Genomic DNA, 17,373 nt, shown 5'->3' on the forward strand with positions numbered 1-17,373 from the left:
TGTATCAGCCATCTTTCCTGCTACGTATTCTGTTTTCTTCTATTATCCTGGAGTCAGGAGAATGTGTGACATATTTAAGATGTACTGTGTATTGTTACAGGTCTAACAAGAAAAATATTAAAAGATCCATATTAAAAGGTCCATATGAGTGCTAGTATCTTGAGACAATTAAGGAACATAGTAATGGAAGAATGTGAACTCTTCTGTGAAATGAAAGGGGCTGTTGAAGCTCTTTTCCCTCTCTGGCAAGTAATTTTAGAGAAATACTCATATTCTCCACAAAGTGAGCTGTTTCGAAAACAGCCGTAACATGTTGACAAAGTGGACTTAAATTCTCTGTAAGTTACTGTTTTAATGCCTGAGCTGAAGCAGGTGAGTGCCCAGCAGAGTGCCTGACACAGCATGACTCCAGAAACGCGCCTGCTAGCCTTCTGTTCCTAGAGCTTGTATAGTCATACAGTCATATGTCGCTTAATGACAGGGATATGTTATGAGATATGATCGTTAGGCAATTTCGTCATTGTGGGAACCTCGTAGAGTGCACTTACACAAACCTAGTGGTGTGGCCTACTACACTCCTAGGCTATATGGTAGTCGTCCTAGGGGACCACTGTTGTATATGTGGTCCATCATTGACCAAAATGTTATGCAGTGCATGACTGTACCTTTCATGCCATGTTTTTGTCTGTTTGTTGTTTTTGGCTTTGCATTTTTATATGGAAATTTTGCCCAAGTTTCACATAGAGTTGTACTGTTTACTTAACAAAGCCTTGTGATATTTTTTAAAAATAGCATCTGATAATCATAACTAAGGAAATAACACACATTTATATTATGTTTTGTAATCTATAATGTGCTTGTCTTCATAATCACTGAGCCTTTTAATGAAAAATGAATATTTTCCCTTCCAGATGAGGCCACTGAGGCTCAGGCAGGTTAAGTACTTGTCCGAAGTCACATGGTTAATGACCAGCCTCTGGCTGGGGCTTTCTGCTCCCAGGGCTAGTGCTCTCTATGTGATGAGAGAGAGAGAGAGAACCTCTATTCTAAGGAGGACCTTGAAAGACTTGAGGGAAGGGCGATATTTTAGGTGGAAATGTGCAGAGATTGTCTTCCTACTGTACTGTTTAACAAGCCTGCTTGAGCAGGTGTTTATGCCATGTTTTCATGGTGAATGAACAGACTGTGGAGCTGGACCAAGCCACAGATGGCACTGGGGTTGACAGAGGGCCTGACACTGAGCCGCTGATGCCCAAGGATGATGATTCTCCTCTGTGCTGTGTGTGGAAGCTGGCAGCTGGGCGTGTAGTCCAGAGCAGAGGTGTCTCCTCCCTCTCGAGAACTGGGACCTTCCCAACTGTCTTTTACAAGGCTCCTCTCTGAGTACTAGAGAAGGGTGACATGGAGTTATAGCCACATGATCCAGGGAATACAGTTCTTCTCCCACCCTCTGGAGCCAGTTCTGTTTTCTTAGGACACAACTACTGCATGTGGCTGGGACAAGCAGGAGTCATGTCATCTTGAGAGTCATGTCATGATGTTGGTACAACAAGTGTTGGTTGAAAGGCATGGTCTCAGGTGCTGGAGGTCACACGACTCTCTTTCCGCTTCTCCAGTGTGCTATACTCCTTACCAGAGGGTCTTTGCACATACTGCCACCTCTGCCTGGGATGCTCTTCCCTCTATCATTCTTCAGATCTCACAGATCTCATGCAAAGGTCCACTTTTCTCTGAAAACCTTCCTTAACCCTTGTACAAATATATACTTAGCCTGGATAAAATATCTATTTAACTCATTAATGAGAGAACTAGAAGGATGAGGAAAAGGATTCTGAGAACTATCCAGGCACACATAGATGATATATATATGTATGTGTGTGTGTATGTATATAAGTGTGTGTATATATGTGCCTATGTGTATATATATATGTATACGTACTCTCTCCTTTGTGTGTATATATATATGTATGTATATACATATATTTGCATTTATATGTGGGTATTCATGGAAAAATTTGGAGAAAAGAATGTTGAGATAAGTCTGCAAACTTAGATATAAAACTGTTAAAGTCTTACAGGAAAATAATCCTGTAACCTTAGGAGTTATCTTTCATACTTGATAGAAATTATTTGTAGCTTATCAATCTTTTACAAGTTAACATCCTAACTTTACAGAGTCTGGGCCCTAATCAAAAGCAAATACTAAGTCAAACAAAATTACCCTCCCTGTAGATAACTTTGAAAAGTCATACTTTATTTCCTAGTTTGGGATAGTTTTTTTAAACAGCATTATACCTTTGTGCACAGTGCTTCGCACAAAGTAGAAGCGAGTGACTGTTTGTTGAATGAGTGAACACATGGGGAGCAGGCTGGCTCCTCAGGCACATATAGGGCTGGGTGTCAATACCGGGAACACCGTCCATTAGGCAGTCAAGCCTCCATCATCCCACTGGATGGGTTTGGGGTCAGAATGCCAGCTGTGTGTGGACCTGGGGGAGACTAGGGTAGTAGGACAGTTACCCAAACAGGACTTGGGGCAATAAAGGACACATCAGGAATCCAGCATTGAGAATAGGGTCTCAAGAACCAGGGAGAACTCAGTGATTAGGACAAAGGAGGGAAGGAAAGGAACTGGTACTTCTGGCATCAGCTACTAGGGGCGATTCACTGCGGGAGGCCTTTGGTCCACACAGTGTATCCCATGTTTACCCCTCAGAGGGCACCCTAAGACCTCTCTCCACCCTTCCCCAGACTCCACTTCAATTCTCCTTCCATTCACTCTGCTCCAGAAGACTTCTCTCTTCTCCCCGACCCCTGGTATTCCCTTTTCTCCCTATCCTTGCTTCTCTCCCCTCTGATTAACTCAGTTTGCGTAATGGAAACTGATTAACTCAGACGCATGATGGAGGGAAGAAGATGGCGGATGGGGCAGTCTTTTCTTAGCCAGTGGACAAGAGTAGCCTCAGATTTTAAACAGTTCTCGCCCATGATTCAGGAAGAAGAGCACCTCCTAGCATGTCATGAGGATGCATTTGAAGTGGTGTACAATCGAGTTTCTGGCAGTTAGTGGGCTTTCAGTAAATGGCAGCTCTCCTGGTTACAGAGAAGGAGGCCCATTAGGGACGTTCACACAGCTGTGAGGTGACGTACTGGGGTTGAAGCTTGGCTGGGTTGGCTCTGGTACATAAATCGGAGGGAGCACAGAGCCAGGAGGGTTAGAACTTACCCCTGAGGTCAGAGTTGTTCCTAGGGAGCAGCACGGGGATGGTGCGAGGGTCGGAGACTGAAGTCATAGGGGGCCCCAGCTGTGGGGAGCAGCCTTGCAGGAATCCACACAAGCTGTGTTCTGGTCTTGAAATGGGGGCCTTGTCCCAAGGTTCCAAGATACCAGAGCAGGCCATCCAGAGTTTGGGTTTGATCCAGGATTGACCTGCCCTTTCAGCCACTGGGATCTCATTGTCCCTGTGTGCAGACCTGGTGGGGTTTTCTGGGAGGAAGCAGGCAGCTTTGAGGAAGGGTGTCTGTCTATGGATGCAAATGGGACAGTGCTGTGGGCCACCTACAGACACTTGGTCTTGGTCAAGTTCCCCAAATTCTATGATGCAGAGTTCATGCCGTAGCATTCATAGGGACCTTTTTAGGTGACATTTAAGTGCTTCAGCAAGAAAAACATAAGTGATGAGTGGAATAAAATGCTCTATGACCTTGTCCTTTCTCTCAGCTCTTCTCCCTTTAGGAAAGGAAGCCTTTTTTTTTGCAGTTCAGATTAAAAAAAAAAAAAAACTACAGAAAGTATTTGAGTCTTGCCTCAAGGCAGCAGAACTGGAGCTCTCCCCAACCCCATCCGCTAGGTGGATGAGATCATGAGCCGAGGTTTTCTAATGCTGGCCAGCAGGGGACACTCTTCACTCACACTCAATAGTGTCTTTCTCCTTGGACTTGTTCTCTTGTGGAGGCAGGAATTTACTTCCAGCTATTTAACGCTGAGTTCTCAACGAGGGGGCTTTCCCTTTTTAGAGCCCTAATGTCTGTGCTATTATTTTAACATCCGCATGTCCTGTTGTCTGAGCATCCAAAGCCTTAGAAAAGTCATAAGAAGGAGATGCATTCTCCAAGGTTTTTGGAGCACAGGTTCAGACAGAAACGGGGCCAGATGGGCATGAAGTGTTGCATAAACACCAATTAATAAATACTTGGCTCCAGATGAGCCCTGCTTGTCAAACTTGTGACCTTCACACCTCCATGGTCCAGGGCCCTCCTCCCATTGGTACAAAAATGAAAGAGACGGAGCGTTCACTGGCCAGTCCTAGGAGGGAATAACATTGGGATACGCAGAGCCTGTGCTTCCTATAGGGACATTTTAATTCCTTCCAGTGGATTCTTTGTTTTTCCCCAACATACTTTTAATCCTATCGATGCTGTTAATAATAACGATGGGTAACATTTAACGTGCTCTTACCATTTGCTGAGCACTGTGCTAAGTACTCTTATGAGCATCTGCTTATTTAAGCCTCTTAATCCCAAGAGGTAGGGGAACTGTGGGGCTTCTGAGGCTTTGTGAGGGCCAGACACTTGCTGAGGGTCACTTAACTGGTGAAGGAGGATCCAGATTTGACCCTGCATAGGTGTTGCCCAGACCTGTCCATCACCCATTGTTGAATCCCAATTACATGCTGGACAATGTGATGCAGACACAAGACACAGTGCCTCTCGGGCTAATTTTAGTTTTGAATGTGTTATTATTTGAATACTGGAAAGCTAGAAGAAAGAAGGGAAGGGAAGGGAAGGAAAAGGAAGGGAGGGACAGGGAAGGGAGGAGAAAGGAAGGGAGAGCCCTTAGGGAGCATACATCTGAGAATGGAGGCCCTAAGGAGTCCCACATTCCTTGGAAGGTCCCTTCCTTAGTGGCCACTGGGATGGAGGTGAGGGGGCAGGGGGAGGTTGGTGAGTCTGGCTCCTCTCCCTCCTTCCCTTTAACTAGAGTGACTCTGCTTCCACCAGGTTTATGTCTTGGGTTTTGAGTATGATTGCGTTTGACACTTGGGTTCTGCTGCTGAGAAGAACAGAGCAAACCTCCAGTGTAGCAGCTTGTAGCTTAGGGCATGCCCAGGAGCATTATCCACCCATGTCCCCTGGGTCCCTTCATCTTCTGGCTCTCTTTCCAGTGACTTTGTCCTTCCTGTGCCAGACACTTCCTTCCCCGGTTCTGCTAAGCCTCCACATTGCCAGCAGCTCAGCCAAACGCTGGTATGGTGGCGAAGTTAAGAGGGGGAGCCCTGGAGTCCAAGCTCAGCTCCCCGGCCTGCTAGCACTCTGTGTACTCTCCTTGTGCCCCAGCTCCCTCATCTGAAGTTGTTGTGTAGATTATGTGAGACAATGGCACACCCCTTTGAAACATCACCTCGTCCAGAGTAAGAATTCACTATCCCTGGGCCTTTATGATTATTTATTATTATTAATATTATGACCACCGTCACTATCCTATCTTTCTCTTTAATTTTCTTCCCAACATTCTCAAGAGAGTTCATCCTCTCTTCTGCTTCCACTTCTTCATCACCCTCTCACTCCTCCCCTAGAGCTTGGCCAGCTGACTACCACCCCCACTGCTGCCCTGAAACAGCCGTCCCAGGTTGTCAGCCATCTCCTGATATCCAGTCCTGCCTCTTGATTCCCGAATGGCAGTCCACTTTCTGAGTCAACAACCCAGAGCCGCTGGTATCTTCTTTGAGGAAGGCTGCGTGCGTATTGTTGGCCATTTTACAAATGAGTGACCTCAGAGAGAGACTGAGTTGGGGTGGGAGGTGGGGGTGGTGGGGCGGTGGGGATGCTGGCAGGGATCTCAGAGGAATTCAGGTTACAGACACAGCCAGGAAGGGGGACCTTTGACTCCTGGTTCACCTTTCCTTCTCAAGCTGGAATTAGTTCTAGAAAGCTGGTGGTTAAATTATCAGGGGATGTAGAAGGCAGCAGGTCCATTGTTATTTTTGTGACCCTGTTCCTGAGTGAAGAGATTTCCTTCAGAGAGCAGACAATAAAAAGGAATGCACCACTGATACACACAGCACCGTGCACGAATCTCAGTGCGCTGCGCTGAGTGGAAGAAGTCAGACATAAGAGACTACTTGCTGTATGATCCCACTGACATGACATTTCAGAAAAGGCAAAACTGTAGGAACAGGAAGCAGATCAACGGTTGCGAGGAACTGGGTTGGCGAGGAGGGGCTGACTACAAAGGGGCAGCGTGAGGGACTTTTTCAGGGGTAATGGAACAGCTCTCTGTCTTCGTTGTAGGGGTGGTCATACACCTGAGTGTGAAAACCCACATCTGCACACCAAAAAGTGAATTCAACTGTATGTAAAATTGTATTTTAAAAAATGAGTTAATAAAATAAAATACCGGCTGCCGGACAGGAAGACAGAGCATGCTGTCATCCCCCTCTAGCAGGTTGGTCTTATCTCCAATTTTACAGATGTGGGAACTGAGACTCGGGACCCTCGGGACCCATCTGTCCATCTCAGCCCTGGGTGCTGCCCTAGGAGGTGAGGATCCAGTCTTCAGGAGGATGGATTGGTGTCCACTGTCACAGGGCTCACAGTCTAGAATTCTGGGAAACAGACTTGGAGTAAGTCTAAGAGTGGTGTGGAAGGGAGGCTCAGGGTGCTGTGGGGCCAGAACAGGGTCAGGGAAGAGCGCCTTGAAGTGAGGGCTGAGCCAAGGCCTGAGGGTCTGTAGGAGGTGAGGGAGCCCCACCACCACCACTGTGAGGGGTGGTGAGCAGAGAAGGTATGATGGGGAGGGGAGAGGGTGAGCTGGGTGTAAGGGGAGTTATTGGGGGAGGGTTAGGGGCAGCAGGCCTCTTTAAGCAACTGAGAATTGACTCGAAGGGCATTGGGAAGCCTTTGAGGGTTAAAGCAGAGCCAATCTGGGATCAGTCCATCTCCAAAGACCACGCACTTCCTGCCTTAGCGCTGAGGTTTCAGGGAGTGGGGAGGCCTCCAGTTTGTGTGTGTGTTTCTTTTACATTTAATCCACTCTGCTTGTGATTCACGCATCCCTCATCGACTCCAGCGCCCCAATACAATCTGTTAATAAATTGCGCCTGACAGAGCCTGGGGGCGTTTGTAACTGCCCAGCACTTAATGGCTGACCTTTCCTGAGTGTGCCTTGGGAAACCAGAAATAACTTTCTGCCCCTTGCTTTTATTTCCCATTTGCTCACCCCCATCACCATCTATGGTTATCTTGCTCATTTACTTGGTTATTTGTTAAAGGTCTGCACCCCTCCTCCTACTTGCTTGCAAGTTCCAGGTTTGCATATTTCACTTTCTCACCAGCATTTAGTATCTGTGGCACTCAGGAAATGTTTGTGAAACACATGAGGGATGAGGCAGGAGGAATGCAACTGTTCTTAGCTCTGTGTCATCACCCACGCCCACTCTTCCTCTCAGAATTTTGGTTTCCTCATCTGTTTTTACAAAGTAGCTGGTCTTGAGCTCTCACTGGCCACCCTGTATGTCTGTGGAACATGCCTGGAGGCTAGCCAAGGTGGCAGAGACCTGGTCCAGGGCTCCAGGAACGGTGAATACATCATATCATCAGAGGACCATGCCCTGCTATGAGGTGCGTGCTATTCTAGCTGCCCCGTGAGCTAGGACAGTCCCAGAGCAGTGGTGCATTTCGAGGTGCATGACTATTTTAATTTAAATTCATGTATTTGTATTAGAAGATTTTCTTATGTTTCTTTGTTTTCCTTTGGAAGCGTTTATAGGCCAGTGCTGAAAAAATTACCATCCTTTGCTCCAAAAGAAATATAATTTCCCATAACACTGAATTTCCAGGATCTGGAAGGCGAACTAATAACGTTGCTTTTGCAGACAGCAGGTGGGGGCTGCAGTCGGTTATTCTGGGGCCACTGACGAGTCTTGAAAGATTGCTTTCCACTGCAGATGGCCAGGCTCGCCTCCCGTGTTTTCTTTTCCTCCTCCTCCCCTCAATTCCACTCTCACAGCCAAACTAATCCAAAATATTATCTTTTCCTCCACAGGCCCTTGGTGTTTCAAAATCTATAAGTCTAGGGGGAGAATATTCACTTGGTTATAGTTCAATATAGGCAGTTATAAATGAACTTCATAAAACGGGAGATGCACAAAGGGATAAAAACATTCTACTACTATCAGTTTTATAGTCTTTTCCTTAGCATGTGAGTTTATTCCAATTTTATACCATACTTTTAAATTTAACATTTTAAATATAATTTCCTCATGACATTGGCAAATTAGAAACCACAGTTTAAGTGGCTTATCCCCTCCCTTCTCACCCTGTAACATGCACACCCACCCACCATCGTGTGTCCGTCCACTCACTGACCATCCGTCCATCATGGATTGAAGGCCCCCTCTGTGAGGAATAGGGTTAGGTTCTAGGAAAACAATAATCAGTGAGGCAGACAGAGTCCCTGCCCTGAGAGTTGTTGTATGGTGGAACTGGAGTGTAAACAACACAGAGGAAGATGGCAGATCATGGGCTGGCAATACACATGGGGCCGCAGGCCTCTGGTGCAGCGGTGGTCTGGTCTCTTGTGGCTCTCCGGCATCAGTGAAGTCTGTCCACACTGAGGGGCTGGATTTAAATAAACACTAGGTTTGGAGTGTCTCGTGGAAAAGGCACCTCAGTGGGTGCTCAGGACTGTGGGACCCTCCCCCGTGGGGTTAACTGAAGGGCTGTGTGTTAAAGTGTGTACAGGCCAGTTGTTGAACTCGGATAGTCAGAATGAGAAAGAGACATTGAACCTGACCCAGCTTGCTGAGGCTGCAGAAGGGGCTGTGCTGCAAATGCAGCATTCTTCATGCTGAAAATTAGGTGGTTATGTGTGGCTTCCCTGACCACTGTTGGAGGTAGAGGGAAATTTTCAGAGGGGTTTCCTAGAAAGCTTTATGACCACAGCAGAGTCTGAAACGATATATATTAGACCAGAGGTGGCCAACTCTGTGTGTGACAGGTACCAGACAGGCACCTCAAACCAGTGGCCAGGGCAGTGCAAGAGCCATAATAGGGAGAAGTAGAGACCCCATGAGACCCCACCCCACCTGAAAGGGCAGCTGCCACTCAACTCCAGCTGGTCATTGTCATATGCAGGAATGTGGACCCTCTGTGACATTAACTGAAGCTAGGTACCTGATTTCTAAAGGAAATCTTCTAGCTTTTTAAATGTTTGAAGCTACCTCAAAAAAAGTCACCTTGTGGGTCATATAAAATATATCAGCAGTCTGCCTATTTATGCCTTATAATTGAAAGGTTAAATAATTATGATTTTTCATTGTTTACTTATTACTTGTGTGTGTTTATGTGAGGGAGATCGGCTCTGAGCTAACGTCTGTTGCCAATCTTCCTCTTTTTGCTTGAGGTAGATTGTTGCTGAGCTAACATCCATGCCAATCTTCTTCTATTTTATGTGGGATTCTGCCACAGCATGGCTTGACAAGCCATGCTAGGTCTGCACCCGGGATCTGAACTTGTGAACCCTTGGCCGCTGATGTGGACTGCGTGAAGTTAACCACTACGGCACCAGGCCGGCCCCTACTTTATGGTTTTGTTTTGTGTGCTTTTGTACTCAGCATACAATATTTCTATAAGCTGGAAAAAAAGAAGGAAAACATCTTTATAACCCAAAGGACTACTTGCCTTTTAATTTTTTTTTTTTTTTGAGGAAGATTAGCCCTGAGCTAACTGCTGCCAATCTTCTTTTTGCTGAGGAAGACTGGCCCTGAGCTAACATCCATGCCCATCTTCCTCTACTTTATATGTGGGATGCCTACCACAGCATGGCTTGCCAAGTGGTGCCATGTCTGCACCTGTGATCCGAACAGGCGAACCTCAAGCCACCGAGAAGCAGAACATGGGAACTTAACCAATACGCCACCAGACCGGCCCTGCCTTTTAATTCTTGTTGATGCTACCTGGACAGGTGGGGGATGATCAAGTTGCCTGGATTGTGGGATGGCTGTTGGAGCGTCGGCTCAGGGCAGAAGGGAGAGGACCCAGATTCAAGAGGTCCCAGGCAGTGGCAGCAGGTGGGGACCTGGGTGCCTGTTATGAGCTGGGCACTCTCCTCCGTGCATTCTGTGCACTCACTCATTCCATCATCTGTCCCCTCATTTGTTCATTCACTAGCTGAATACTGAGCACCGGTGGGTGTTGAGCACTGATCTAGCCCCAAGGACACAGCAGTCAGCAAAGTAGACAAAAATCCCCACCATTGTGAGATTCGAGTGGGGGAAACCAACAAGAAACAGTAAGTCAGTCGGAGGATAAGTCTGATGGTGATAAACCCCATAGGAAACAGGCAGGGGTGGGGGATAGCGAGTGGGGAGGGCTGCAGTTTCCCACAGGGTGGTCTGGGAGAGTCTTGCTGAGAAGAGACCTGAAGGAGAGCTTTCACTTCATTACACTTGTTTTGAGCACTTGCTGTGTATCAGGCACTGTGCTGGGCACTGTGGAGGGTCTCGTGGGAACATTCCCATTTTGTCATTTACTTCCTTTTACAAACTTTCACAAAGAAACAAAACTTAGGTTTTGTTGTTGTTGTTGCATATGACACATATAATGCATATTTGCTTAAATTTAAAAAAAGGACTTACTTAACTGGCAAATCCAGTGATAGTTCTGCTAGCTTCAGGCATGGCTGGATCCAGATGTCTAATCCATGTCACCAGTAATCTATCTCTTTCGGTCTCTTGCTCTTCTTTCCCCAGATTAGCTTCCTTCTCAGGTAGGCTTTCTCTACAAATGACCTGCACAGTTCCAGGTTTGCACCCCATCAGCTCAGCTAGCTATGCACTAGAGAACTGCATCTCGTTTCTTTTACTCCAGCAAAAGTCGTGGGTCTCGCTTTCATTATTCCAGGTCACATGCCCATCTCTGGAGCCCAGGGTTGGCCTTTCCTGAATCATAAAGTCTGAAAGTTGGGGAGGGAGTATCGCCCACAGGAGATCAGGATGCTCTTGACAGAAGGGGGAGTAAACGCTGAGCAGTGAGAAAGAGCAGACGTTCCCCCTGGGAACACTTGCATCCAGAGAGCGAGATGGGTGCAAAAGAACCTGCAAACGGGGAGACCTTCAGAGGTCCCAATCTGTCACCAACAGACCACGTGACCTTGGGCCAGCTCTTGGTTTTGCACCCTCTGAACCAGAGTGGTAGACTAGCTGGTTCTCTGAGGATCCTTCCAGCTTTTGATCTGTTCGAGTTTTAGGCACATTATCTGAAAACAGACACTATTTAATTAAATTCTCGGGTTTGAAACAATACAGGGTTGTGGATCCTGGTGAAACACATGGGTCGTGGGTTTTTTTTCCCAACAATTAGCTCTGTTGGTGAATTGCTTAGGAAGTTGTGAGGGACGTATGACTCGCCTCTGGTTGAGCTCTGCTGTTTCTTGGCCAGATGGTGTGCAAGGAAGCTCTATAAACCTTTTAGTCTGGTGTTGGAAAGTGAACTCACTGCCACGACTTTCATGCTCCAAAGGCTGGGATGGCACATTAAGAAGATTTACCCTGGCTTCACCTCCCAGCGTGAACTTGTGAGCAGGCCGTCGTTTAAACAACACATGACTATCAACAGCTGTGGGGAAACCAGCTGTGTGGATGTCAGCATGCGTTTCCAAGACACCGATTAGATATCTCAGTCCAGAATTTTGTTTTAATGGTTATGTGTCGTCTCCACAATTAGACACACACCAGTGTATTTTCCCAGGAAGACAGGGAGGAACGACAGGGATTGCTCCTTGGTGACTGTGCTGGTGTGACTTACCCTATCTGTTCGTCAGACGCCTGTGGGGCTGGTGTTCGTGCCGCATCGTGGGTGCTTGGCACTGAGTCATCTCAAAGCTAGAAAGCCGTGCGTCACCCCCTCCATAGGAGACACTGACAGGCATGCAGTTTCACAGTGGACAGCCACGGGCGGCGTGAGTGTTGGGCTAGCAATGGAGTGCAGGGGGCGAGAACCCTGGGGCCTTGGTGATTCGGTTTGAAGCCTGGTGGCATTGCTGCTTCCTGCTGTGTGAGCTCAGGTTACCTGAGGGGCAGGTTACTTGAGCTCTCTGTACCTCAGTTTCCCTGCCTGTAAATCTGAATAATGATAGCACCCATTCATAGAGTTCTGTCAGGGTTAAACAGGAGAAATGTGTCAGGTTCTTCTCAACCAGAATAATGGCTACTATTGGTGGTGTTGTTCCAGTGCAGCTGTGGGCTAATGGGAGGCAGAGTGGTATCATATTGAAACAGCTAACACATGTGTTGGGCTTATTATGTGAGAGGCCCACTATGTGGCAGATACTGTTCTTAGCTCTTCTAAGTATGTTAACTCAGCTAAATAATGTGATCATTCACGTTAACACAGGTGGGTACTATCATTATCATTTTCCTTTTACTGATGAGGAAACTGAGGCACAAAGAGTTAAGTAACTTGCACAAAGTCACAGTTAGTGAGTGGAGGGTATGGGATTTGAACCCAGAGCAGCTGGCTCTAGAGTCCTTCTTAACCACTACTCTATGTAGTCTCACTAAAATAACGAGAGCTACCCAGAGAGCTTCCTATAGGTCAGGAAATGTTCCAAGCACTTTCTATAGATTGACGCATTGAACCCTCACAACAAACCCTCTGAAGTGGTTGCTATTACTCTCCCCATTTTAGAGATGAGCAAACTGAGGCACCTAGAAAAGGGAAAGAACCTGAGCAGAGTTCACAGACCCATTAGCTGGGTGACTTAAGACAGGGAAGCTGACCTCCCTGAGCCTCAGCGTTGCTGTGGGGTAACAGGTGGCTGATGACAAGCACCGTGTGCAGACCTGGCACAGGGCAGACGCTCTCTGGAGGATGGCTGCTTCATTGTTAGTGAGAGGGCTTTGTGCGTGGACCCCAGCCTTATTCTTTGTCTGGAGCTGCTCCTGGAAGCTGGGACAGGGCCCAGAGCGCTTGGGAACGTGTGGTTCCTGCGGGAAGGATGTCTGCACCCCCCAGGCGGGGCCTTCTGTGGCCCCACCACAGGTCCTGTGTCTGGCCTTGGAGGCGACCGTTCTGTCACTTGGGAAGGCAAGTATACTGTGAACCTGTCCCAGCCACTTGGAGGCATGTGTCTAATAGGTCTGGGTCTTGGTTTGCTCAGCTGCAAAACAGAGGGAGTTGGGGAGGAAAGCAACAAATCCAGAAAATTCTGTATTTCCACAATGTGGAATAAGCAAGTCTTCTTGCCACTGTTTTACATACTGAATGTAGACCTTTGCAAAGTGTGCTCTCAGGAGCCAGTCCCTACTGTTGGCTGTTTGAGCTGTGTCTATTTTCTCCCTCTGAAGTACCACTGGGAGCCGTATCCTTGTTGCTGAGCCCATGTTTGTGCGTATTTTGTCAAATTAATTATTGTAAGGGTGAAGTTTTGGGTCATTTTAATTTTCTTGGAACATTCTGCTAAATTACACTGTAGAAACGTTATGCCAATTTATACATTCACAGTTGTGAAGCAAAATGTCTGTTTCTCTGCATTCTTGCCCACACTGGATATTATCATGTGAAAATTGCCAATTCGAAAGGCAAACATGCCATCTTATTTAAATTTCCATTTTGCCAGTTACTAAGGAGGGTGAACATTTTTCGTTTGTTTATTGGCTGTTTGGGTTCCTTCTTTTGTGAATGGTCTATGTTATGGCAAAACATTTCAGCTTTCTATTTTTAAAAAAGCTATTCTTTTCTGATAACAAAATTAATATGTGTATATTGTAAAAGTTCAGACAGTGTAGAAATGTGTAACATGGCAAGTGTGGGTTCCCTGGATCAATTCTAACCCTGAGAAATCACCACTGCTGACAGTGTGGATATTATTTTTTTCTGAATTTTCTAGACAGTTTTGAATGCCATCATTTGGCCTAAAGATTTCTGAAGGTTCATCCATGACTTTAGTATCTTAAAAGGTGTTTTGCTCAGTGGCGTTTTTGTTGAATATCGGTGATGTTTATTTTGATAAATTGATCTTTTCAGAGAACCATGTGGCCTAGAGGGAAGAGGAGTAAATTTGGGGTCCCTGCTGACCACTATCGTGTCTCCCTGTGCTCAGATGGGTGTGTGAGGACCGTGTGCTCTATTGGCCTTGTCCAGCCCTCGAATTAATGGCTCTGCACTATCGACAGGATGCTTTCTGCTTTGAATCTCAGGCTGCTGAGCTGTAAAGGCAGCAGGAGAGCGTGAGGCTCCTGCTCTGCTGCCAGCACCAGCACCACTGCATTGGTGAGGACAGTTAATAGTAGCCATTAATAATAACCTGCATTTACTCTGTGTGTCCTTTACATGCTTGGGTCTACTTAAACCTCACAACAACTCTATAAAGTATAAAATCTAATGGCATCCAGGTTTTTCATATTCTAAGACATGGGTTACTAGAGGTCAAATCATTTGCTTAGCGTCCCCAGCTAGCAAGTGCCAGAGCCAGGACTCAAACTCAGCCCTGCCAGGTGCCGAGGTCCCTCAAGAGGTTAACCACCCACTCTGCAGTTCTGCATGGCCTCTCTATGAGCCCCATCTCCCCAACAGTCTTCATATGTGTCAGTTTAGTCCAAATGCATACAGGGACCTAGGGAACCCCCAACAGGTTCCAAATCTTGGAAAGACTTGAGCAAGTTGGGAACAGGTAAAAAGATGTGTTTCTGCGGGGGTTGCATCCCTGAATCAGGGCTCCCAAGAGGAGAGAGCATCTTTGCCTGGGCGACAAGGGGTGGTTGCCATGGTAGCAGCTATGGCAACGGCTGATGCAAGTGCCAGCTCTGTTCTCACTGGAGCCCAGCTGGTGAGCTGGAAGACAAAGTACCCAAGAGAATGGGCTGGGGGCTTGCTCTGCCCTACCCTCCAGACAAACCATATTTGATAGAAATATTTGGTAAGTAGCACATAACTGATCAACGCTGAGACTCAGGGGCTAAGAGCAGGCATCCTGGCATCAGGCTATCTGGCCCTAACCTTTAGTAGCCATTAAGGCAGTTCCAAGTCTGCCATTTCAGTGCCTCAGCCTTCTCTGTTATGGCCCTTATTTCTCAGGGTCCCCATGAAAATTAAATTAATTAATCCGCATAAAAAGCACTAATAGTATTATTATTCTTAAAATAGTAATATTTCACTCTCTTACTCTGAGTAATTCTCTTACTCAGAATTACCCTCTCTTACCAGGATTTTGGGGCTGGCTTGCTGCTTGTCATAGTGATGAAATAATCTCAGTTTGAGCGGAGCCCTTGGCATCGCCTTTCCTTTTTCCCCACGTATGCTGTAACAAGTCTGACGTGGTCCCACCCCCACCTCCAGATTTCACTGACAGTTTGGGAATAAACATGTTTTTATGTGTGGCCCCGGTCACTGCCAAAAACAGCATTTATGGAGCTTCTAATTACCTTGGAGACTGTGGTAGGTCCTGTATCAGAGAGTCAATAAACTGCTTTAAGAGATGCTGGCCAATTTAAGAATTTTGGTGTTTTTAACGGAGTTAGAATCAAAGAACGTTTGTTGGAGGTGCCCGTTTCTGAGGACTCATTTTTATGTTGTGATTTTTATTTTGGAGGTGTTGGACCACCCACATAACTGATTTATTAGCTCTGATCAATACAGTATTGAATAAAGTCTGAAGAATTTTTTCTGCTCCTCCCTGGGCAGAAAGGCCTCACGGATCCCCTGTTAGATAGGAACGAGGAAAGTATGGCGTCTGTAAATATAATTTGTGAGTTAGAACTTTCCAGGATTTGAAAAATGTGGATTTATCTCCTTCCTTTTTGTTTCTGATTTATATGTAGTTTTGTAGGACAATTCCAAAGACTTTTCTTAATTTTATTTTTAAGACAAAAATTGGAAAGAGAGTTCAGGGTGAGTTTTTTGAAATGCCTTCCAAGTGTCGTTTATTTGATCCAAATCCCTTTAAAACATTAAGAAAACTCAGCCATTAAAATTTTTAAACTATAATTATACTGTTATCAAAGTATAACGTGCACACAGTAAAGTGTACTGATTAATCTGCATGGATTTTTATTTGCAAATGTGGAGAAACGAATAAATAAGACTAATCTCTGATCTTTATTATTGTTATTATTTTTCAAGTCCAGTTGCACTTCATGTAAAGAGCAGTCAACCCAGTAACACTGGCTTTGGGCCTGATACCTAGGAAGCATTTTTGTTTCCTTCCCCTTTCCTCTGTTGTCACTGGTTCTGCAATGGTTTGAACATCTGTTTCTCTGTTTGTGTTCTCTGGAGCAAGACTGCCCGGGTTGCCACCTACTAGCTGTGTGATTTTGGACAAGTCACTTAACCTCTCTGAGCTTCAGTTTCCTTATCTGTAAAGTAGCAATAATAAAAGTACCTACTCACAAAATTGTTTTGAGGATTAAATAAGTTAATGTTCGTTAAGCACTTAGAACAGTGTCTGGTACATAGCAAGCATTTTTTTTTTTTTAAAGTAAACCCGTAAATACTTAGTCTCCAAGACAGAGAGATCAAGGATTCTCCTGGTCCATAAGTCAAAGGTCAGTGGTGCTGATGAATTAGGAAGACCTTGACCTGGTCCCACATCTGTGGAGTTGAGGGTCTCTCATCAGTGGAGAGCTTCAGTTTCTCATTGCAGACAAGGGAGGCCTCTCAGCGTTGGCTCACGGGAAGGTAGGGTACATACAGGGAGTCCTGTTAGAAAAACACATGATCGGGACAGAACAGACTCTCCCCAGGCAAAACTTTAGAAAAACAACAATCTACTGCTCCTTGATTAAAGGGTAGAAAACTAATTATCCTTTCCGGAGGGACGAGGCCACTCTCTGCCAGGCTGTGACCTGGAGGTGCAGGATGTGGATTTCCTTAGGATGTAATGAAGCCTTTCCCATTGAAAGTGTACCGTACTTCAGAGGGATGCGGGCGGGGAGAGGGAGAATGATCCCTTTGCTTTTAAAAGCAAACACTAAAACCTTAGGAACATCATTTACAGGTCAGCACTTTGAGAATAGGAAAAAATAATTTTCTTAACTTGGATTAAAAGACCTCTGTTACAAAACATCCCTTCAAAAATATTCTGTAATTTCTGCTAACTAGACTAGCTTACAGTAATCTTGAATATTTGAAGTTCGGGGCTGCCAATGAGTGATGACGCCGATCAGAATGCCAGTGAGGAGTAACTGGGCAACACGTTATTTTTGTGCTGAATACATGCCAGGTAGTGTTAATTCTCATTTCTTGAGGGAGGGAAGTGAAACAATCCTTCCTGGGATAATTTGCCTATGAGTTTTCTCACTGTCTTCCATACCATGCTGTTAGGGATGGCAAGTCCCCCTTGACCTGTATTGTTTGGCTGGAGATGTGAAGAGAACT

The 17,373-nt window shown here is 45.9% G+C and overlaps 1 protein-coding gene across 9 annotated transcripts in view; it reads left to right on the top strand.

Annotated features, from left to right (window-relative positions):
• Positions 1 to 17,373, top strand: part of ARHGEF3 (Rho guanine nucleotide exchange factor 3) — a 284,680-nt gene that overhangs the window by 66,810 nt on the left and 200,497 nt on the right. The window contains exon 1 of one of the 9 annotated variants that reach the window (XM_005600538.3): positions 7,468 to 7,620. The exons of the other annotated variants lie outside the window; for them this stretch is intronic. Within the exon in view, the coding sequence (XP_005600595.1) occupies positions 7,616 to 7,620 (5 nt within the window). The 5' untranslated portion in view covers positions 7,468 to 7,615. Of the gene's footprint in view, positions 1 to 7,467; positions 7,621 to 17,373 lie in introns of those variants that run through there. 9 annotated transcript variants of the gene reach the window in all.

This window comes from Equus caballus, chromosome 16 (genome assembly GCF_041296265.1).
Source record: "Equus caballus isolate H_3958 breed thoroughbred chromosome 16, TB-T2T, whole genome shotgun sequence".
Lineage (NCBI taxonomy): Eukaryota > Metazoa > Chordata > Mammalia > Perissodactyla > Equidae > Equus > Equus caballus.